At 32.9% G+C, this 24,702-nt stretch overlaps 1 protein-coding gene across 9 annotated transcripts in view; it reads left to right on the top strand.

Annotated features, from left to right (window-relative positions):
• Positions 1 to 24,702, top strand: part of LOC117222785 (uncharacterized) — a 73,223-nt gene that overhangs the window by 33,422 nt on the left and 15,099 nt on the right. For 4 of the 9 annotated variants that reach the window (XM_076527200.1, XM_076527203.1, XM_076527199.1 and 1 more), the window contains one exon: positions 227 to 369. In XM_076527200.1, the coding sequence (XP_076383315.1) occupies positions 227 to 369 (143 nt within the window). Of the gene's footprint in view, positions 1 to 226; positions 370 to 13,505; positions 16,944 to 22,161; positions 24,063 to 24,702 lie in introns of those variants that run through there. The other 5 variants (XM_076527205.1, XM_076527202.1, XM_076527201.1 and 2 more) reach the window with 3 other exon arrangements.

Here is a 24,702-nt window from a genome sequence, read left to right as displayed (position 1 = left end):
TATCCAGTGAACAGATGTTATGAAACTTTTAAAGATACGGACATGAAATTGGAAAACAACATTGTTCGAAAAGATGGATCACTAGCGAACAATGCTACTATTTCTGTTCCCCTGTCGTCAATTAGACTTTTTAATTCTTCGATCGATTATCTAACAGCATTCGGTTGCATCGACAAGAAAAATAATGCCGACCAAACTAAATGGTGCATTTCCGTGGCCATTTCAGCTCTCCTCGATGATCCTTCAGTTTTGATCGAGGGTGTCCTGTTTCGAGCGAGATACCTCGGATCTACGCAGCTCGTGTGCGAAGGTGAACCCACTAAATCTACCCGTATGTGCCAGGCGGAGGAAGCTGTATCCAGGATAAAGGTACGCTTAATAATATCTTACTTGGTGTTTGCATCCTGTGCATCTTCGATCACTATTCTCCCAGGATCCGCTTTCCCGCCACAAATCTCATAACTGTACATTCTCATTAATTCCGATTATTCCACATGAAATTATCGAGACTTGGATCGAAATATCTTTGACACATTGTGACACTCTTTGACACGCTGATTTGTACAATTGCGTTTGACGAGAGCATTTACTATTTACTATTTTTGTTTCTATAAATATGAAGAAACTGCAGAAGAATGAAATTACTTTATCGAGAATTAGTTTTGAATCGTGGAATTTGAATTTTGTACACCGCTTTTTATCTTTTGATGAGAGACTATCGATCGATATATCGAACGATACTTCAGAAAATGATTTATTACTTATACGGTTCATATGGTTATTAAATGTTTTTATAGTGACATGTATTTTATATATGTGTAGGTTTATAAATATGTCTATAATTTATCTAATAATAATAGACATTATGCAGGTAATTTAATTTAACTGTGTACAAAGTTTGATATCGTAATATATGCACGAATGCGTGCACTTAATAATTGTGTTATTTGTTTAAATGAAAATGTATGTTTCTTTCACTTAGATCGAACATTCTTATCTTCCATAGAGTAAAGTGCGGGAACGTAATTAGTTTACAAAATTCTTCGCCATCATATTGTAAATATTCTATACTATAAGCCTCTTCTTCCTGTTATTATTAACAAAAGCCAGGAAGGTGCGATTATCCTTCATATTTTTGAACGATATCTTGAAGATGATAACACGATTCGGTTGTGCAAACAGATATAAATCTAAAGCTTGTGTGATTTATCGAAGAGGCATTTGACCAATTTTTTCACAACTAAATGTTTCAAATTTCTATGACTTAAGCGAGAATTTAAACAAATAAATCAATTGTTAAATGCTCTTTATGCGAACGTTATTCTTATTTACATTTCTGCGTTCGGAAGAATGTGTATTTTTAGTGCGTCAAAAATCTAATAAAAGAATCATTACTTGTAACGTTTACGTGTATATAGTTTGTAAAATGTCTACTAAATGTGCTAGATAAATGTATAAATTAATGTTACGTTGATTCATTTGCTTCAGTTTTGCTAGATCGCTGCTCAAATTTTAAGTGAAAGGTTGTAATTTCCATGTAAAATATTTTTAATGATTTATTTAAAAACAATTTATTTATTAACTTATTATTCACAATATTCTATAAATATCAAAGTAGAGAATTACAAAAGATTGAACAAGTACATGAAGTTTGATGTGGAATTATCAATACAGTTAATTTTAATATGATGTGATAACCACCGGTAGTTTATTGTGGTCACGTATTATCTACACGTTTAGATATATTGGAATATCGACAATGTTAAATCGAACATTCTGTGCACTCACTTGCGCTCTGTGTGCGTACAATAGAAATTATATTTACAACTTGTGATCTTCACGACGCACACATCTATCTCCTCTTTCTTGTTTCATTTATACCGTTGCACTTGCAAAATAAAAACAGACGATCCACGCTTAGAGATTTCAGTACACCATGGACCTTCGCACAATCTATTCCATGCTTGACAAATTTTCCATTTTTATTCAGCAGATAGGGATTTTTCTCATTTTCCGTCATATTTTTCTTTGATTATTCTCATAATTTATTAGCAGCAAAAGTGGTTCCTAGCTGTTAATATATGCAAACCAAACAATTTTTATTATTCATAATTTGTCAACTTATTTGTTACATGTACATATGATTTGATATCTTTTTCTGTATGCTAGTAGACTTCAATTTTTTGTTAAGGAAAATGCATTCGTTAAAATTTAAAGTTCTATGGACGTCTTTCAATTAAACGCAATAGTAGGAGAATATTTATCTAGTAGTAAAGACTAGTTCTGTAGAAAAGAAAGAATATGCTAATATTTTGAACAGTAATACAGTATATAAATGACAGAAATAATCATAGGAATTGTGTACAACATGTAAAGTACAGGGTGTCACAAAAATGTTGTAAGCCCTTAAAAGGGACGATTTCTGAGACAATTCGAAGTAACTTTTTTCTTAGCGAAAATGTTCTCGATGGCTTCCTTATCGAGTTATTAACAAAAAACGGATCAATCAGAGTTCTCTATCGTGCCAATAGGCGCCAGCTGTACTCGCCCTCTGATTGGTCCATATTTTTCGTTAATAGATCATTAACGTAACCGCGAAGAACATTTATGCTAAGGGAAAAGTTACTTCAAATCATTTTAGGAATCGCCCCTTTCAAGGGCTTGCGACATTTTTGGGGCCCCCTGTGCAATTGGAACGTTGTATAGGAAGGTAGCTGATTTTATTTTACTCCTATTTTCTTCACTCAGTTTTGGTTGCCACGTTTAATTGAAATCTGTTCGCATTATCATGTCAATTTCATTTCACTTTTGTCTGTATTTAATTAGTTTAATTTGATGAGAAAGAGAAAAGAAAGCTTGAAGTGAAACATGCTTCTTTGGCAATTCTGATTTCTTATTAAATATTGTAGGATGGTAGGTGTGATCTGTTAGTCCAGTAATCAACTAGTTTTATGTAACAAAACTACACATTGAAGTTACAGGGCAGAGTGGAGCAGTTAAATGGAATCTCTTTTATTAGTACATTGAAAAGTATGACTGTGTATTAAACGTATGTATTCTAAATACAAAGAAATGTTGAAAACTTTAAGTATTTCCATTGGAATGCTCCACATTTTTTATAATAATACAAAGATTATCAAGAACATTTAATGACAATTGAGATTAACTGCTGTTGACAATTATCTTTGAAAACTCTTTGACAACACTCCAGTGTTGTAGTAATAATTCTTAACTTAGTAATAATTCTTATCCTTGTAGATATTTCTATAACACATACATACACACAAACCTCATGCTGTAGGTATTTCCCAAAAAATCAATCAAAATCATCTTTAAACGATCAAACTTATCCGCTTCGGTTTAGACAGGCATCATTCACACTCAGCGTTCGGAGATTTCTATCGCACAACAATAATCATATCTATCTCTTCAAGTTGCCATTTACTTTTTCATATACCACTACGTTTAAAACAGAATAGGTTAACAAATTCATCTATAAGAAGCTTTGTTTCCAAGAATATTCGATTAAAACGTTTTATTGAAATGTTAGATGATACATACTATACATCTTATTATTGACCACTAACTGAGTGATATTTTTTTCGACATAAAAACACTTTATAATTTCAACCAAATGCGCGACATATTCTGTCGTACGTCACTTAATATTAAACTAAAGTTAAACTAAATTACCCATACAATTTGTTCGTCGTTTTTCGTCGTCAATAATTACCTAGAAGAAGCAGATTATCGGTATTTATCGCATACGTCTAATTAGAAAAAACAGGGAATCTTATTTTGACTTATAAGAAATAGATAGCCTAACGCTGACCTAGTAGAGAACTTTATGAAATTTTTACATAATAGAATGTTTTGGTATCAGGATATTACAAAAATAAACCTCCAGATAAGACAGTCTCTCTCCTGTACTATCACATACTTAAATTGTACTAGTATTAGTTCAATATAATGTGTTTAATTTAATTAATTCAATATAAATATTTTTATAGAATTTGTTTAATATTAATAGTAGAGTTTTTCCATGTCATTACAATTTCTTGCTAGCAAATTATTAACAAAGCAACTTTTGTTGTGTAATAAATAATATGCTGACCTGGGCAAATTTTATTTGAAATAGGAATAATAAATAACTATTTGAAATAATTTATTTTCAACCGTTTTATTCAGTGTTGTCACTTGAAAAAGCGGTAATATTAATCCATCTAAAATAATAGCAATTTCAAATAATGAATCATTTCGTTATCTTTTATTTCAAATGTGATAAAAAAAATAATCCTCGAAATAATATGCAACGATGATATTTGATTTTACGAAACTGTTACGTCAATCTGCTTTAAGCAAAACTCTCTTTTCATCCTTGAAATAATATGCGACAAAGAATTTTATTTTAAGAAATCTTCACAGCTATTTGTTGTTTTCAGTAAAACTCTTTCCTCAAAAAGTTTATTCTTAAGAAATTTTGCCTGCATCCATCTAATATCGTCGCGAAAGAAAATAATCGTTCCATTGGTGTAGAAAATGGAAAAAGGGTGTTGTTCTGTAGTAAAGCGTCTCTTATTATCGAATAATCATTTAACAGATAGGTCCTTATATATATAGATCTTCAGATAGGTCCTTTTATCTAGCTTTCAGCTTTGTTACATAAGTATCCCTAGTTCAAAATTTAAAGCAAAAGAAAAGGCTCCCGGGGTTTCCTCGCCCAGCTTTTTTTTTTTAGACATTGTGAGAAGAATTTGTTTGTGACATGATCATTATCACGCTGTCAATAAAAACTCTAAAAACGAAACAATTTATTTAACACCTTTAAAATACGAATTTTAATATTTTCACAACTTTAATGCTTTGACGAATTTATCAAGTTTTATAATAGTGAAAAAGGGTAAATATACAGTGTACAACTGAAAGCTTGGTACAAATGAAATGATTCGATATGCAAAAGCAAAATGCTTGGTTTTCAAGAAAATCGAGTTTGGAAGCTTATAAACACGTGCGATATCGAATTGGCTGACATGTTTGTGCATGGTTTACCATTTCTAGTCCCGGCACATGATAATGGACGTGTGCTCGATGAATTTTGAAACTCGGTTTTCTCGAAAACTAATAAGGAGAGGTTGCAGTCACTGGGTTCAATTTTGGGGGTCATCGATTTTGATAAAACTTTTTCTGGCGAATCTAGAGCAAAAAGAAGCTGTCTCATATTTTGCTGCTTTCGACAGTACTCGTTATTTATAAAGATATTTTACATTTAATTTTTTTTTATTTCCACGAATACTGGATTATTAGAAACGTATTGCAAGAGCATAGTTTAAATCTCCGAAGATTAATATTTTCTTACGTGTTTTTCTTTTGATAAATTTATTTTTATTTTTAATTTCGTAATAGTCGTTAAATATTTTTCTTTAGTTCTGCATATATTACCTTTTCTAATTAATCATTTTTCTCAATTCAATACAATTTTATTGCAATGTACAATGTGACGGGCGACACACGTCCTAAAATCGATTAAAACAAATAAATAAAGTGTTAATCTTCCGAGAATTGAATCAACAGAGATTAAAATCCAGCCGTCTTATCACCTCCGCTATCACAGCTATTACAATACGTTTCCATTAATCCACTATTTACGAAAATGGTAAAGGTTAAATATGAAATGGCTTCATAAATAATAGGTATTGACAGAAATAATAAAATATACAATATGAAAATGTTCTCAAAATCAATGGCTCATCGACTGCGATCTGTCTCTGTAACTATCGAATGAAAAAACATTCTTCTAGCTTCTTCACACTTTCGATTGCATGTATAATAAACATACACATATCCAACCACCAATAATTTTTACAATTATCTTGTATTTTTTAACAAAATATTGTATGCATTTGTTCATTTACCTCCATTTAGGTTTACAAATAATGTAACAGCTTTTAGTACTTGTCTTATCAGAATGTAAAAAATATTAAAAAATATTCTTCTAAATCTTGTGTTTTTATCATTTTAGAACATTTATTTTGAATCACTTAAATCATTATCGCGTCATTCTGAACTTTCTGTGAATGAATTTTGGTGTTCCTTTGAACGAGGGCTAATGACGATCATGCTACATATTTTCAAATAATTTCATCTCATGCTCAAAGTCGTTTTGTATATCTTAACATTAATGTAGTAAAATAATCAGATAAAAATAGTGCAATTATCTAATGACAAGGATAAATAGTTACTATTAATATAGACCCTTACTCACGGTTTTGATAACGTAGATCAGTTTTTTTGGTTTAGGATATCATAAAATATTCTAGACTGAGTTGCGTATTAGAATATGGTACATATTTTCTTGAAAACAAAGCTTCATTTGAAACGTACATTGATATAATATTTAGTCAACAACGAAAACATTAGTTTGTATGCGTGGTATATTGTTTTCTCATTAATGAATCATGTAACAATTAAATTAAAATGGTTCTTCATATTTTTGTAACTGTTGGATACTGATAGTTTCACTCGTTAATTGCCTACGTACACATATATGTACGTATGAACTCGGTTTAAATACCGTTTACATACGTTGTGCCAAAGGGTAATCTCAGATGAATATTTCTATAATCTCTACTTTCTTTCGATACAAGAATGTGAAAATTGTTACGCACTATACTATTTAACTGTTCGGATAACACACAAGATTACGAAACTTTATTATTTTTATTCTGGTAGAATCATAAAATTCTATGACATCTTGTAATATCAATTTTTCGATTCTCCAATTTTCATTCGAAACAATGCAATTCTGAAGAAAATACGGGGAGCCATTTTGTTCTTTAATTTACAAATCCCCCCTTCACCTGACACACATTTCTTTTCAAAATTTTAACGATCTACTGCACATTCATTCGAGTGGAATCACACTTTCGTGTCTGGAAACGTAGTTCTTCAGTACACACTTGTAACAAAATTCACAAATTCCAATCACTTTCTCACGTAGACGTCTGATCAACTTTATTGCTTATCCCGATACTTTCATTGCTATTGTTCCATCGTATTGGCTATGTACTATATGTAGTTGCTGAAGATTGACTTAAATGCGTTACACAAAAGTTTCTCCGGAAACAAGTTGATGTGATTACACTTGGTGAGCATTCTCGTTTTCTGTGATCGTACTATAATGATGTACATAATTTTCGTTCATGTCAGGGTTGATGCATATAAAATGTTGAATCACCGAAACCGGAATCTACGATAAAAAGATGAACCTCGCGCAATCTTTAAATGTTAAGGAGAACCGCATACTTACGTTTTACCGTTCGCGCACAGTTCGACTTGTCGTAAACGTAAAGAAAAAGCAGTACGCTCTGTGCATGATTTTCGCGATTCTTTTGCGATTTTCGCAATAAAGAATTAGCATAATGAATTTTTCGGCATTTTTTTTTGGTTTTAACGTTAACCAAAGATGCTTCTGGAACAACATCTCATATGCAACGACTAGATACGTAAATAGTATAGTGCATTGACGCGCTCCTGCATGCATAGTGGACTGCAACTTTTTGACGTGCAATGTCATGACTATATTATAACCAATTTTTAATTGTTCGTTCATCGAATCTTAACGAATCCAATAATACCAAGCAAATTTATCACTTCGACTAAACCTGAGAGTTTTTTTTCGATAGAATTAGGCGAGACATATCCAAAGCTTGTGTTTTGCTACGAAAAATAGAGTAGAAAACGATGTGCACTGAACCGAGTTCGGTGAATGTATGCTTTCAGAGACGATTCAGATAACTATTAGAATTGATTCAACACTGTTCTTATGCAGCTGCAATAAAGGGAGAAAGGCAATATCCGCGTTTAGTTGGTAGAACGCGTTAGAAAGGTGTAGATTTTATGAAAAAGGTTAAACGGACGTTTGTTATAATCGATGATGTAACGTTTACGCAAGTTTTACCAAACGAAGTCTAAAACGGTCTGGAGAATAACATTGAATGAAATAGAAAGTTGCCGACAATGCAGAGGAAATGATTATGAAATTTCAAAGATTGTTGACTCGAGGGCATAAGAGCGAGAAAGTATAAACGATAAAGCTTGAACTGGTGTATAAAGGCATTAACTTCTAATGCGAGTGATTTCTTGAATAATATGTGCTTCGTATTCGCATAAACGTACATGTTCCGTACAGTTTCTATTATTCGACACGAAAAGGATATTAACTATCTAGCACTCGACCGTGCTTTCTCTACGCACACGCCTTGCCCGAAGACTTCGCTTCTGATTAATTAGTACTGTTAACTTTCCCTTCTGTATACATATTTTCACACAACGTCAGCCTCTCTACTGTGGATACCTATCGCAAGTCTTGAACTATTGTTTATTAATTCTTGAAATATTGATGAACCTTCGAGCTAAATATCTTAACGACATGCCAAAATAAATGAGTCCGTAGAACGTGATAAATAATAACAGTGGAAAATGATTGAAACAAATTTCGTATATTATCCTTTGTTAAGTTCCTCAAGAAAATATTCGGTATGATAACTTGAAGGTATGATAACCGAAAAGGGCTGTACAGACTATATTGTTCATTATTGGACTGCGGATGTTTATGCAAAATAAAAATTCTCTACCTTGGTCGCAGCAAACAGGCGTTAAATAAAAATTTATTGAAATTCTTAACAGCTTTAATAAGCCGAAGTTGATCGCACGCTTATTAAAATCTAAAATAATCACACTTTGCTCATAAATCCATAAAATCCGCAGTCTGTTCATTATAACAGGCTGATCGGGTAATTTGTATAATTGAACGAAGAGAAGAAAAGCTTTTAAACGTATAAATTTAAGAAGGGGGATGGTAGAAAATGAAGAGATACAGAATACGTGAAATAAGAGGATTATGATAGCCGTGTAGATTGTATTTTGCGTCCTCAAATGTTTTCGAACAGAAAAATATTAGTAACGCCAGGAAATACTTCTAACACGTTTACGTAAACGTTAGAGAAAAGTTTGTTTAAATACTGGAGCACAGTGTAATTGTATTGTAATATTTCACTGCAAAGACAAGGTAACATGAACACAAAATGTTTCATATTCTTTTCGAATTAAGTTTTACTGTACTTCTTTTTTCCTTCGTTTCATTTGAAAGTTTTAACCTTCCGTTTCTTCTAAAAATATAGAAATTACTCAGTCGGTCTGTTGCTGCAAGTGCCTCGCTATGGCTGAAAGTTTATTTCTAGAAAGACATAGGGACACGTTAGAAAATATTCGATTACTATGATATTTCGGTTAATCGCGGCAAAGTTAGATATTTGTTCGAATTTGACGACTCTCCGTAAAGAAGTCTGAATGTTTTTCTATATAGCCACCCCTTCCTCGTGCTATTACCACCACCACTTGACCACCGAACACATATCATTATGTGGGTTTGATGTCTTTCTGTGTTAGTTAGTCCGAGAATAGGAGCTGGATAAAATAGTGGAAAGCTTGATAACGCGTTTAATTTATCAACAATTCAAAATTCCGACACAAATAACGTGCGAACGGGCAAACAACAGCCAACAAAAGAAGAAAACTTTTCTTGAGTTCATCGTTGGCTTCGCATCAATGATATCGAAACTTCTATAACAAACTGTACTGCTCTTGCTATTTTTGATCAATTTCGAAAATGTGTATAACGAAGATAAACGTGATCGTGAGTTTCGTAGTATGAGAACTAGAGCAAACGGGTAACATTTATTTATTGTTGAATAAAGAATCGAGCGCTCTGGAATGGGGTATCAGTGACTGTTAGAATGTACAAATGAGAAAAATGTGATCACAACTATCTTTATTCGGCTCCTTTGCGACTATTCTCTTGTGTATAGTTGTCTATCCTTCTTTGCTTCGTAGATTGTTCGCAGCACTATATCTTCTACTGCACGATCGTGTATTATAAACAATTCGTGTACTATATGTCATATAGAACGAGCGAAAACATTTGTGTTCATAGATTCGTTAGTTTCACGTGATTTTGTTAACTGGAGCGTGAATAAAGATGCAAAATTTCATACAGAAATTTCAGTTCGCCTTCGAGAATGATCGTTTCGATTCATTACTGTACGGCATCGAACGAATTGCAAACGTGATGTTATTATTTTTGTAAATAAATCGGATCGAATAAAAAAGAATAACCAGAATCGACATCCAAAATATGGAATTAGAAGCTCCGCGCAACCGTGATTTTTATGTGAAAATAATTGCATTATGAATTGAATCGTAAAATCTGAATAAACGCCAGCAACGTTAAGAGTATTTTAATATATTCGATTATAGTTAGCGTAAGAAATGTGGCGATAGATGATTTAAAATTTCAACGATAGCCCCTGAAGAATTAAACGAAGAATTCAACAATGAGATTTCGGTTAGCGTTCGGCGATGCAAGCTTTGATTATTGAATAGAAAATTCACTGGCCAATTGGATATAAAATTTGATATTTAAAATTTTGATCTCGTTTTTATTGTCGCGAGATGCTGTAAAGTGAACGGATCTCGAATCGATCAGATACGAAAACATTACGTTGTAGAACTAACTAAATGGAAGAAGATTAGCTATACATAGTCCTGTGTTTAGTCTTTAGAGACACCCTATCTCGCAAAGCAGCGCTGCAATGTTGGATGTTCAATGTTCCCTGAGAACCTGTCGATTTGTATAACTCCGCATTACCGTCCTTGACATCGACGAACGTGGGATACTCGCGAAGAGCATGATACAGTACCAGCTTCTGTTACGGATCGGTAGTTCGAACGCTTCTCATAAACACCAACGAGACCCGTAACCTCGGACGAGTCAGTATCTACCGGTTAGCATGCAAGAAAAAAAGAAAAAAAAGAAAAAAAAAGAGAACGTCACGAACGACACGTCAACGACACACTGGTCGAATATAAAAACCAACACGAAATATAATACCGATCGTGTATGACCTTATTATTTCACTTAGTAGCTCCTCACAGAGATAATGAGAAAGGTGTTACCTTTGAATGGACGTAGTGATGCACGAGATAGTGCCGTTTGCCGTCGATTACGTTAGACGAAAATATTGAATTTGTGCCGATGATAAGAGCACCGTAGAGAAAGCGTATTCCGCGTTTGCCCGTGGTATCGGTGGTGCGTGGTAATGTGACTATAGTCAGAGCAAAAGATATCGGCCGTTCAAGGCCATCCGGCAACTTTCCCTCACCATACTACCGAGCATCCTACTCCGTGTCGCTTAGGAGGTGGTAAAAAACGATGTGCTGACTGTGCATCGTATAGTATGGAATTTTCCGAATGAAAGAAATATAGTGTAGTTCTAGGATCTACCTAGGCACAGCAAACATCAACTGTTCTTCTTCGCACCACTTCTAATTAATTAACCCTCTGCACTCCGTTTTAGCTCTAAACGCGAAATAGTTTATCTGACTTACGGTATTTCCATGCTGTATAACTGAGTGCACATTATGCCCGTAAAATTGAGTCTGGAGTTTAACAGTTTTCTTGAAATATAGATGAAAACGTAAAAATTATTTTGGAACGTGATTGTAACCATTTTTAATGGTGCCTCAGAGTCGTCGCTCCTTTGGCGGAGAATTCTATTTTCATGGAGAGCGCGACGGAATTGTTACATTTTCTTAATAAGTGCCTTTGTCACAGCAATTCTACGTTATACGCTTTCTACGGTATTTTGTAAATCCGATTTGACGTTTGCAAGCAACTAATATCGGGTTGGCAACAGTTGCGCGAGTGTATCGTTAGAGCTGTGCGCAACTTGTTTGCAGAGATTTCGGGTGTCTGCTTGGGAACTGACAACATGATGCAGAGAGTAGTTGATAAGATTCCATTTTAGGTTGCTACCATCTTGTATCCTCTCACTATTCTTTTCTCTTTTATACTTGTCGATTAGTTCTATGGTATAATGAATAATAGTGGTGCGATTTATAAATGATAGATAAGTGCTGATACAAAGATCATAGGAATCAGTTTTTATGGTATGGATATACATATATTTATTCTCTTAACGTTTAACTTAAGGAGACTAAGAATTGCTGGAGATTATTGCATATAGATTCTAATAACAACAGTTTAGTTTGCCTTGTACAACTCATTATATTTCTTTCACCAAAGTGCGAGACAGATCGATCAAAAATATGTGTATTACAATCCGTGAACCAACGAAATATTATTTTACAAAGATTCGATGAACCTAACATATCAGAACTGAACACAGATCGTACTCCAGAGATGTCGTTAAATCATTGTAAAATAATATATATACATATTCTTTTATGAATCGTGAAACTCTAAAATATTAAGCGTGGAGAGAACAAACGTTGCTTCGGCAAAGGGGCAAATACTTAGGAATAATACTAAAGAGGATAGGGCACATAAATTAAAATGAAACGTGAATATCTTTGTTGTTTATAGATACATGTACGGAAAAAACAATATTGGACAATATTTTCCCGTGGTTAAAAAATATTTCACTATTTACAGCATTCCTAATTAACAAAGCAAAAGAAAATAAAGGAATTTTTAGTCCGTATCTAGGTCTGTGAAATGGCAAAACCATTTAAATAGATTGACCTTGTATAAATTCTTGCGTACCGACTTCCTTTTATAAAATTTTAAAACCTAATTCTCTTCGGGATCAACGTTGATCATCTTGTAGAGCTGAGGTAAATAATTTACACCGGCTTCTACGTAGAGATTTTAGATGAGTCCCATAAGTATTCGTGTCCCTTTTAGAACGGTATAACTTTTTTAAAATTAGAGTAAATTACTTGAATTCTTTAGATGATACAGGGACTACTTTAATAGACAATGACTAAAATATTTTTGTTTAATTTTTCTATTACTTGGAATGTTATTGGCTCAGATAGAAAGGTTGCAAAACGAGGATCTTTTTATTTTTTTGCCATACCAAGTAACAGCAGAATTAAACGAAAATATTTCAGTCATTAACATTTTTAAAATATATTTTATCTAAAAAAAATTCAGATCATTTAACGCAATTTTAAGAAAATTTAGGTAGTTGAGCCGGTTATCGATCACTGTGCCTTTGTCTCGTCTTCTGACTTAATTGACTTTATATCAATCAAATAAGACGTATTAAATTTTTTCATTCGCAAATGAACAAAATAATAATAAAAAAGTTTAATATATTTTATTCGATAAATATAAAGTTAATTATGCCCGAAAACGAATCGAAGTCACAGCAATTGCTCACCCAACAGTAACCGGTTTCGATGCCTCCTACCGATTTAGAAAGGGTACATATACTTATGGGAGTCACCGTGTTCGAATCGAGCAATTAGACGGTATCAAATAATTATCAATGCATCTGTAAACAGCAAAAATAGTATACTCCGCGTATTCGAGACTGTGTGCGCATCAGGAGACGGGGGAGTAGAAGGGGAAGCGACCTTGACCGGCCAAAATCTTTTGCCCTGACTATAGCAAGCGCATTTGTCTGTTTACGTTACGGAAGGAGGGGCCACTGGCTACGGGTATGCAAGCTACGCAGTTAAACTATGGGGGGCAGCATGGTTTCGGTCGATGCAGCATTGCCTCGCAAGGAAGCCTCGAGGAAGATGAATGCGACTCGAGCGAAGAACTTATAGGGAACGCGTCCGGTGGGGGCCAGTCCGAGTCACAGACTGCGGGCCTTCAACCGAAGCTAGCCCCAATCAGTGGCTCTATGAAGCCAACCACCGTTTTCAGGCTCCACTTTCTCGGCTCGGTTGAAGTTGAAGAGGAAGGGAGACGTAAGCGCCTTAACAACCACATAGTGCGGGAGGCTGTGACTAAGATCAAGGTCCGCCCTCCAACCCTTAGATTTTTCATTATGTATACTTAACTCTACTCTAATTGTTGTTACTTTCAATCTATACAATCTAAACGAGATTATATCGGTTTTGTTTTCTCTCTCTCTCTCTCTCTCTCTCTCTCTCTCTCTCTCTCTGTCTCTCTCTCTTTTTCTCTCACTCTGTCTCTGTCTCTCTCGGTTCTCTCTCTCTGCATCGCTCGCCACTTCTCGAACACTGGCAACGAGTGATTCGATTTTACGAAACTTAAGCTGCAACATTCAACGACGAATCAATCGTTTTTATCGCGACACATATTGCGGTTTGTTCCTTGAACAGATGATTCATCGTTAATGCATTGAACATAATAATTCCAGGGATCAAAAATAACGGTTATTTGACAAATTTTCGTGACAACATCAACTGTTCTTCTTCGCGCCACTTTTAATTAATTAACCCTCTGCACTCCGTTTTAACTCTAAACGCGAAATAGTTTATCTGACTTACGGTATTTCCATGCTGTATAACTAAGTGCACATTATGCTCGTAAAATTGAGTCTGGAGTTTAACAGTTTTCTTGAAATATAGATGAAAACGTAAAAATTATTTTGGAACGTGATTGTAACAATTTTTAATGGTGCCTCAGGGACCAGCAACAAAATCCCGTGTTTTTTTATTCAATTTCGTACACGATTGAAAGATTTCAAGCTTTCTAGTCCAATATGTTGTTCATCATATTCCTCCATTGTAAATCTTATTTATATTAATTAGGGACCGGAAATAACAGTTATTCCGAGTAAAAATGTTCGCGATAAGGATCAGTAACAAAATCGTTTCTTGTTATTCAATTTGAAGCTGTTTATTACGAAATGCAAAAGAAATCGTTCAGAAGCTCATTAAAGAGGATTTCAAGCTTTCTGATTCAACATATAATACATCATAACATGTTGCTTGAAATCAAAATTAATTTGTACTTCATAACGATGGGAACACTGCATTTATTTTTAGACTTCTCGCAATTTTCATTTTAATGTACGCCTGTATCAAGAAATTTGTGCAATCATTTCCTATGAAAAAGTTCTTGCAATTTCAACAACTTCAAAATAAAAAATGTGCAGTCATTTTGACCAATTAGGTGGGTTTAGTTTTAAACTATGAGACATTTTTATTCCGTATTTCATACATTGCAGACTTGTTCTTTTTTAACAACACCGAGCAGCAAAATATTCAAATTTGTTTGATTTTCGATCACTTTATTAATAATAGATTGTAATAGTCTTCTATGAAACCATAAGGAGGTCAGTAAATTATAGTTTCTTAGACTCAGGATCTTAGAATATTGTTGATGTGCACACATCAACGCTATAAAAATACTTTGATGTTCGATACGTCGATAGAAATTTATAAATAAATAATGGAATTTCGTTATAATTATAATACGCTTATTTTTTTAAAAATATAATGTATTTTTAGTTATTAAAACTTTACTTTATTACGAGAAGTATAATATAACTATCTGATTAATATAACTATCTGATATTCTTTTCATTCTTTTTTTTTTTAAGAACGTGATTACTTTCACGTATTTATTTACATGGTCACCATGATTTGATTCATATGACTCCACTGGCGGATGTATAAAATTGCCATAAAACCGACAATGAATAATTTAAAAGTTCAAAGTTCGACGAATTTACACAACTATTTACACAAAATAACAGTATCATTCGGTCCCTATTTGTCATATCTCATTCCCACGTATTTGCATTGTTATGAAACGAAAAAGTTTGCAAATTGCAGCAAAGAAGTCGTTCAAATTTTCCATTTTTCACTTCTATAAGTTTGGTATAACGAAATGAAATAACTATTAAGAGCATTATTGTGCAGTAATTGTGTAGAGGAAGCTATGTGTTTTGTCGACGAAATGAAATTTCTCGTTCGTGTCATTCTGATAATAATAAAACTCGAAATAAAAAACCGAGCTCCCAAATTGTTGAGCTACAGTTATTTATTTCGCGTACCTGAACACACATACACACATACACGCACGCCATCGTATTCAACTGTAAAAATTTGGAGCAGTCAGGGTCACTTCTGTGCCAGCGATTCAGAAGAAATCGATTTCCGCTACTTCTGTTGACGTTACTATGAAACTATACTTTTGTTGGCCAAGCAGAACGTGGTCTTTCCAAATGAAACAAGTCTACCGGTATTTGAATATTCTTAACCAAAAGACTGTCATCGTTCCATATTTTGAGCAATTTAACAATATTTTGTTGCCTGACGTATACAACGAGGTACAATTGATACTAATAACACGGTGAACCTGACAGGGAATATATACACAGAACTACCGTTTATAATCTTAGGCAAGTAAAGATCTTTCAATTTAGTACCACATATCGAGGAAACATTTAAAAAAATAACCAGCACACAACTTAACAGCACACATGTATGCATTCTAGTAATGTTTCTGTGCCTGTTCAGCTATTGTGCTCTCGTTCCTATCTCGAGATCCCTATCATTTCCATTCAGTTGTCAAAGGATGAACTTCGATTGTCCTCAGGTCGAATTTAGCGAGATCTCATGAAATGGAAGTACACAGACTCCTAAAGACAAGAATTGTTATTAGACCGCGGATTTTGTGCATTTATGACAAAAGTGAATAGGCGAAGTCGAACATTGCGAAGATACTGGAAATATTTAAGAATATTGTTGCATCGTTAACACGTTCCGTGCCACGTGTACCATCCATGGTACACGCTTGCATGTTTACTTAGTGAACTGAACAAATTGTTTACAAGAAATTTAGAACCGAAGAATCAATTTCCACCGCAAGAATGGGCATTGATAAGTTTTTGTTACGTTGTTATGTGTACGAGAATTAATAATTGCACGTAATACATCAAGTTTTAGTAAAATATCAAAGTGTGAAGATTCGAGTAAAAAAAGCTCGGCACGGAACGTGTTAAACAATCGGGCACAGCTTTAACCCTTTGCACTCGAATGGCGACTCTGAGGCGCCACTAAAAATTGGTGTACCATTTTTCAAAATCATTCTAAGAGCATCGGACTCGTTTCTACTTGAAAAGAAACTATTAAAATTGCATTGTACTTGTCAACAGGCTCAACTTCGTGTGCATAAGTCGCAATAAATTATATAAAATAGAACTACTGTAGATCAGAAATCATGTTTTGGATTTCGAATTCGAACAGCTTCGATCGCAAAGGGTTAACACGTTCCGTGCCACGTGTACCATCGATGGTATACGCTTGCATGTTTACTTAGTGAACTGAACAAATTGTTTACAAGAAATTTAGAACCGAAGAATCAATTTCCACCGCAAGAATGGGCATTGATAAGTTTTTGTTACGTTGTTATGTGTACGAGAATTAATAATTGCACGTAATACATCAAGTTTTAGTAAAATATCAAAGTGTGAAGATTCGAGTAAAAAAAGCTCGGCACGGAACGTGTTAAACAATCGGGCACAGCTTTAACCCTTTGCACTCGAATGGCGACTCTGAGGCGCCACTAAAAATTGGTGTACCATTTTTCAAAATCATTCTAAGAGCATCGGACTCGTTTCTACTTGAAAAGAAACTATTAAAATTGCATTGTACTTGTCAACAGGCTCAACTTCGTGTGCATAAGTCGCAATAAATTATATAAAATAGAACTACTGTAGATCAGAAATCATGTTTTGGATTTCGAATTCGAACAGCTTCGATCGCAAAGGGTTAACACGTTCCGTGCCACGTGTACCATCGATGGTACACGCTTGCATGTTTACTTAGTGAACTGAACAAATTGTTTACAAGAAATTTAGAACCGAAGAATCAATTTCCACCGCAAGAATGGGCGTTGATAAGTTTTTGTTACGTTGTTATGTGTACGAGAATTAATAATTGCACGTAATACATCAAGTTTTAGTAAAATATCAAAGTGTGAAGATTCGAGTAAAAAAAGCTCGGCACGGAACGTGTTAATGACTTATTAAAATTATTAAAAGGAAAAATTAAGTTTTATCTCATTTCTGTTTCACGCAGTTGATTTAGGAAAATTTTATTTTGCATCAAAAATCCACGGTCTAATTATTATACATACATTTTAAAAACACGAACAATTCATGTTATGTACCTAGGAGAAACGCTGTACATGTAAGCTGATATTAAAGATGTTTAATTGTCGGTCTCTCGACATATTTTTTAATCACAGATCATTGTGGAAAAACAAGCTTCACGAACATTTAATAAACACTCGTTTAGCTACAAGCAGTTTGATTTATACATATTGAATACTTGTGTTCCATTATTATAAAATATATTCAACGTATACATCCCACGATCTATGTTAATATATCCTAAATTTTTTATTAAATCGGTGTTCACGATCAATGTAAGTGATGTACGCTATCTATATAATTTATTACACATCTATAGCAAAACATATCAATTTCATGCATTGCTATAATTTTTTGTTTCATATTTGCGTTTTTACCGTTGCTCAGAAATAAGTATTATCGTTAAATTCCACGTTAATCATAATTTATTGCGTATCTTGCGTTTACATCGCTTCTCATAAATATATAACTTTAATTGTTCGTGTTTTATAGATTATTGACTATATACGTTAGGATTCAGTACATCGTTGTGTTAAAAATATCCATTAAAATCAAAGGTTGAATAGTTGGAGTTCTTTTGCTTCTGCGAATTCAAGAAGTAAGCGCACAGAATTCGTCAATAACAATTTGAAATTGTCTACCATACACGTTTCATCATAGCAACAATTATGTCCATTGAACATCAGAAAGATTTATGCTCTGCAATTGAATACTATTATAAATGATATGTGTACTGCAGTGGGTAAATATAATATTAATATATCTAGAGATCATCAAGAGATAATAAAAGAGATTCTAAGTCTGTGTTATTTCTTAGATCGGGGCTCGGAATTATCAGCACGCGACATGCCTCGTGATCTGGGATGTTGCAAGCCGATAATTCCGAGCCCTGTCTTAGGTAATTAATAACAAGAAATTTGTCATTTGTTTCATTCGACTCGTTCTACGTTCGACTTTAATACATCTTCTTCATGTTCTCATTTAGGTTCAGTGCCATCGAAAACTATTGACCGATTGATGTTCAATGCATTAAAGATTTCTCATCTGTTGTGTTTACTTATTCTCACTCAAACATACATAATTCCATCATATTTATCGTTCTATTAATGCAATTACTAAGGACTTGCTTCACACCTGCTTTTTGTCATTGATTACGGTAAATTTAGTACCCACATAGAGACTTGCATGTGAATTTCTTCCAACACAATTTTGTGTCAGAAACAATGGAATACAATGATAATTGTCTCCACCATTGTAGCAGTTAAATAACACTCATTGGCTTCCTATAACTACACTATTATCCTCTTGAGCAGAATCGCAACCTCTGTGGAGGATGAATTTTTAGAAACACGACGCTTTCAACATATCCAACACCAAATTATTGTATAAAATACCGTTGGAAAGATTAACGTGTGTACAGAAATAATTTGTAACAGCGATTAACAAATATTATAAATATATATATAAATTCACTAAGTAGTTTGGACTAAAACTTCAAAACCATTTCAAATTTTCATTGTAATAATTACATTAATTACACTGTCATTAGTTTATCTCATACCTGGGCAAAAAGTAATCTGTTTAATTATTAACGATTACAACTCGTTAATTCATTATAACTCATTTATAATAATTGGACAAAAAGTAACCTGATTAATGATCAACGGTTGTAACTCGTTGGTTATTATAAATTATTATAAATTCGATCTAATAATTAAGGAGATTACGATCGTTAATCATCAGTCTGGTTACTTTTTACCTAACTCTGGTTTATTTTCGCATTTGTGCACGTAATTGCAGATTTCAGTTAATTGCACTGCTCAAACAAATCTTTGATCATCTAGCAGTCTGACCTAATAGAAGTAGAGTTATAATTTTCCTGAAAATTACTACTCTACGTGTTTATTCAGTCCGAATTAATGAAAATGTAGGTTCTTGTAGAATACACTCAGACTCTCTCGTGAATATATTATACATATTTTCGATTATACGTATACCCCCCCCCCCCCCCCCCCCCACTTTTATAGTTATAATTGCACCGATTACACCCATACATCAGAATCGTGACATTATCGCGTTTCCTGTCAATGTATTTTTTATTAAACTCATCACAGATATATATCAATCATATCTAAATATACAATTGTGTGGAGATCGTGTTAAAAAGGAAGACTTGTGTACATAATTTTTCCAATTCTTTGTCATATTTCAAGGTTAATCGTCTTATAGCAGTGGCCAAAGAAATATTCATTATCGAGAGAAAAATATTTGCGTCATTTGTACCTGTAACTATAATTTTATTTCAATCCATACTTTTACATTCAAGTTTTTGGTGTTTTGACAGACGCATAGCCTCTACTATTACACTTCATGTTCGCGATCCTAAATTTAAAAATACAACCACATATATTATTATTTTATTATATATTATTATTTTATTATATATTATTATTTTATTATATATTATTATTTCTTTATATATTATTATTTCTTTATATATTATTTTATTTCTCTATATTCTTTTTTAATTCGCATTTGTGTTATTTGTATACGTAACCAAAATTGATACTTCGGAATGATGGATATTGTTGTTTGTATACGTTACGTTCTAAAAGTTGTGTCGCTCGAAAAAATTACCGGTCTTTACGAAATATATTCACGTTTATCATTAATGAAATACTTTCGACGAAAACACGTTAGAAGTGTCAACGTTGTTTTAAGTTGCATTGGTGTAGATGATTATCGCAGGTGTACTAGCTCTGTTATTTTCCAAAATTTACTCGTCAAGTTATTTGCAAGTATGATTGAAAAATGACAATACCAGCCAATCGAAATATATTTTGACGACTGGTTTCATTGATGATCTGTTACACAAGGCTTCCTGAGGGAATATTTTAATTTAAATTAAATAATAATTTAAATACCCTTTAAATACCCTTAATAATAATTAGAATGCAATGGTTTAGGTCAGTTTCGTTAATTTTTCTTCCACGAAATTACCAAACTTCTCTTCTTACCGTACTTTTCCATGTACTTTTGTTTGTCATTAGATTGCAGCATTTTTGCAAGATCGAACATTGATTTTCTCGCCCTATTTTAAACTTTTACGGGCTACGCAAATAGAACTAAAGATTATCCTAACGTAATTGCGGTAGCGACTATAGCAATATTTTAGCACCTTGTTTATTGTGCATCGTCTTTGTCGAACCCCTAGAACTTTATCGATATTATTGAGTTTAAGAAGGACGTTTTAAGAAAGCATTTTCGAAGCTCTATTCTTTCAGGAAATTGAAAAGATTTTTGTAAACATTCAAATCGCTATTGATCTTTCAATGAATAACCCTGTAGAACCGTGGCCTCTCCAAACTATGGTAATGTTAACAATCTCAAACGGTTAGGGTATAGGGGGAATACGGCACACACATATAGAGAATATCAAACTAACACTATTATCGAAATATTCATTTCGCATAATCCAAATAAATGTCTCCTTCATTCACTGATACTGAAATGCTACACAAATTAACTACACTTTCGCTAAATATTACAATGCTTCTTTTACACACGTCGGAGACTTGTATCTCACAAAGGGATAAGCGCAATTGCACACTAAAATAGTGCATGCTCACAGATGCATAATTCTGATCTGAAATTTCTGAATACCACATGTCATTCAATTTCTTTCTAATGATAACATCTAACAAAATGCAGACTATTGTATTTTTCGGTTCCCTTCTTACAACAAACAACTTGTAATTATCCGAATAATCTAACTAAATCTATTTCTTAAGGTTCGTATCGATTAGATCGTTTAAAAAGCTATCGGAGCTCACGGAAACGTAAAAAATTATCGTCTTATAATAGTATCCTTTAGAAGATAGTTTAATTTGACTCGTTGCCAGTGGATATGAGTGCAGTTAAATGTAACGATCGAAGAAATCAAGCGGGCTTTTCTCGTTGTTATTCTGCACTGTTTATATTAGATCTTCTTAAGAAACTCTCAGGTTTACAGAAGAATTGTTCATACTACGCGCAGTGCTCTATACGCAGTGCTGTCTCAAATCTTTCGATACAGATGCAAATGAACATTTATTTTGTCTTTGTATATTACACACTCTTTTTTACAGTAATTTCAGTTCTGTACTTTGTAAATCACTTCACTTAATTAATTAAATCGTTTCTCAATTTTATTGTTCATGCTGCTTCGTCATGATAGGCATTGGTACGTATACATCCACATTACTATCTTATTTTTACAATTTTCTTTTTTCAATTCAAAGTTGTGTGTGCAAACAATCGAAGCCGTAATGTCGCAGAATATCGTGATTTGATGATGGGAAAGATAAAGAGATTATAATAATAATAATATTAATAATAAAGCATTTCAGGTTACATAAGATATTAGATTGATGAGGAAGAAATGGCCGTTTGTTATACTGATTAAATTCGCTAATAATAATCTTCGTTCAATTTCCATTCTGGTGTGATAATAATTGTTTGAAGATTTCACAAACAGTATCATTTCGAGCTCATCAACGTGACAGTAACGTCATTAAATCGACGTTAACTACACAACCGTTTTAGGTTGAATAAACATTAGTTATAACAAATGTGGAACCATAAAATGTTCAGACTATATCTTCGATATTAACAACGTAAATGAGCTACTTATTTAAAATATACAATATGTTCCAAATTATGAAGACAACCATAGCTTATGTAACAATCTTATATTACCCTTGGCAAGGAGTATAGAATCAAAATCATTAATAATAATTTAATGCGAATGTTAGAAACAGAAGAATATTGTATTTATGAATATTAAACAAATAGAACAGAAGAGATAACGACATTTGAAAAATACATTCACGGTACGAACTACAGTAAATTCTCCCTAATTTTCCTTCAGCTTGTACAAACAAATGGACAATTTGGGAAGAGGAGATACGATTATACGAGCCTCGCGGCTCATTTTTTTTTTAGTTGCCGATTATTAATAATTATAAAAGCAAGGCGCAAGATTCGAATAATCTTATCTCCTCTTCCCAAATTGTCCATTTTCGTTTACAAGCTGAAGGAAAATTAGGGGAAATTTTCTCTATATATACAATATTATTAGACTGCGGATTTTACGAATTTGTGGTAAAAATGGGTATGTGAAATACAGTGCAATGAAGACATTGGCAGTGCTTAAGAATCTTATTACACTGTTTTCAATTTATTGAAATTATTAAAAAAACAATTACATCTATATTTAACTCATATATACTGTATAATTGTTGCAAACAATTCTTATTTTGCATAAAAATCCGCAGTCTAAATATTATAACAAATGCTTTTATCTTTTGACTAAATATAAAATAGCGTAGACACTGTTCATTGGTACATAAACGTTATAAACAAAACTTACATACTTTAAACGAAAGAAAAAGACAGTAGAAACTGTCAAATATTTTTTTCGATACTTGAGAAGGATTGAATGCTTCCCTAAATTAGCAATCTCTTTCAATATTCTTCATTTTACAAAGGAATATCTGCTATCGTTACATTTTTTTTTACTATTCCTAATTTACTGCCTGAGTAGTTATTATGATCGGACGAAAGACTTTTTTCCAAGAGTAATATTTTTTGAAATGAATCAATTGATTACCTAAATTGTGAAATACTTCAGAACGCTTACTGTGAACCAATCTCAATCCAAGATGGCGATTTTTCGTTACAATGTATTGAAATATTTAGTGATGGTTATATCTATTTGAAGTTATAATATTTATATATATATTGATGGCAAGTTACTGGATGCATATATCTGTGGTTGTAATACAAAACGATATGATCGATAGTTTAAAAAATTGTCAATTTATATCTCAATAATGTCTAGAAATTAATATAAAGAAATGGATGAATTTTCTACCTGAGGAACATATTATGAGGATTAATATTTGCGCTGCGCAATACGTTCCCCTACTTATACTTAACATAAGTATAGCATCATAATTAGTTTAAATGAAAATATAATTATTTTACGAATACAGGTACCCTCGCATGACAGACATGAATTTAAACATTTCTTTCTACTATTATCAACTTAATAAAATTATTGGAAGAAGAAATACATTCTCATGAAGTTCTTATTTCTTGCAATTGACTCACATGAAAGTAAGAGGGTGAGAAGATGAAAATTTCATGATCGCGTTATACGATGGTCACCTGTACAATGTAAAAATTGAAAAAGTTTCTCCCTATGAAAACAGGAAGCAAATGATTCATGGCGTTTTGTCTTACGTGCATCTCCATATACAGGTTTTGCACTCAAAATTTATCCTTTTATAGTTCATATTCTCCTTTTTGTGTTCACAATTAATCTCTGTATACATATATTGTGTGCATTCACCTTTTTGCAAATAAAATTAACCCTATAATAGGTTTTATTCATCTCATTGCAAATAAAATTCACCTTTTTTAGAATAAAATTCTAAAATAGAATTTTAAAATAAAATAATTATTTGTAATAAATTTCATGTCAAATTAAAAGCCTGTACTGCGTGTGAAAAATAATTTAAAACAATCAATTATTTGTAATAAAATTTGTATTATTTTATAAGTAATTGGAAGTATTTAAATCTTTAGTTTATATAAATTGAACAAAAGACAACGAATTTTGATCCGTGAAACGATTCATTTGCAAGAAAAGTGAATTTGACTTTCTAATGGATGAATGAAACTTGCAAAAAAGGGTTAATTTGATTTGAGAAAA

This window comes from Megalopta genalis, chromosome 17, assembly GCF_051020955.1.
Source record: "Megalopta genalis isolate 19385.01 chromosome 17, iyMegGena1_principal, whole genome shotgun sequence".
NCBI lineage: Eukaryota > Metazoa > Arthropoda > Insecta > Hymenoptera > Halictidae > Megalopta > Megalopta genalis.
This window is presented reverse-complemented; position numbering and strand designations above follow the sequence as displayed.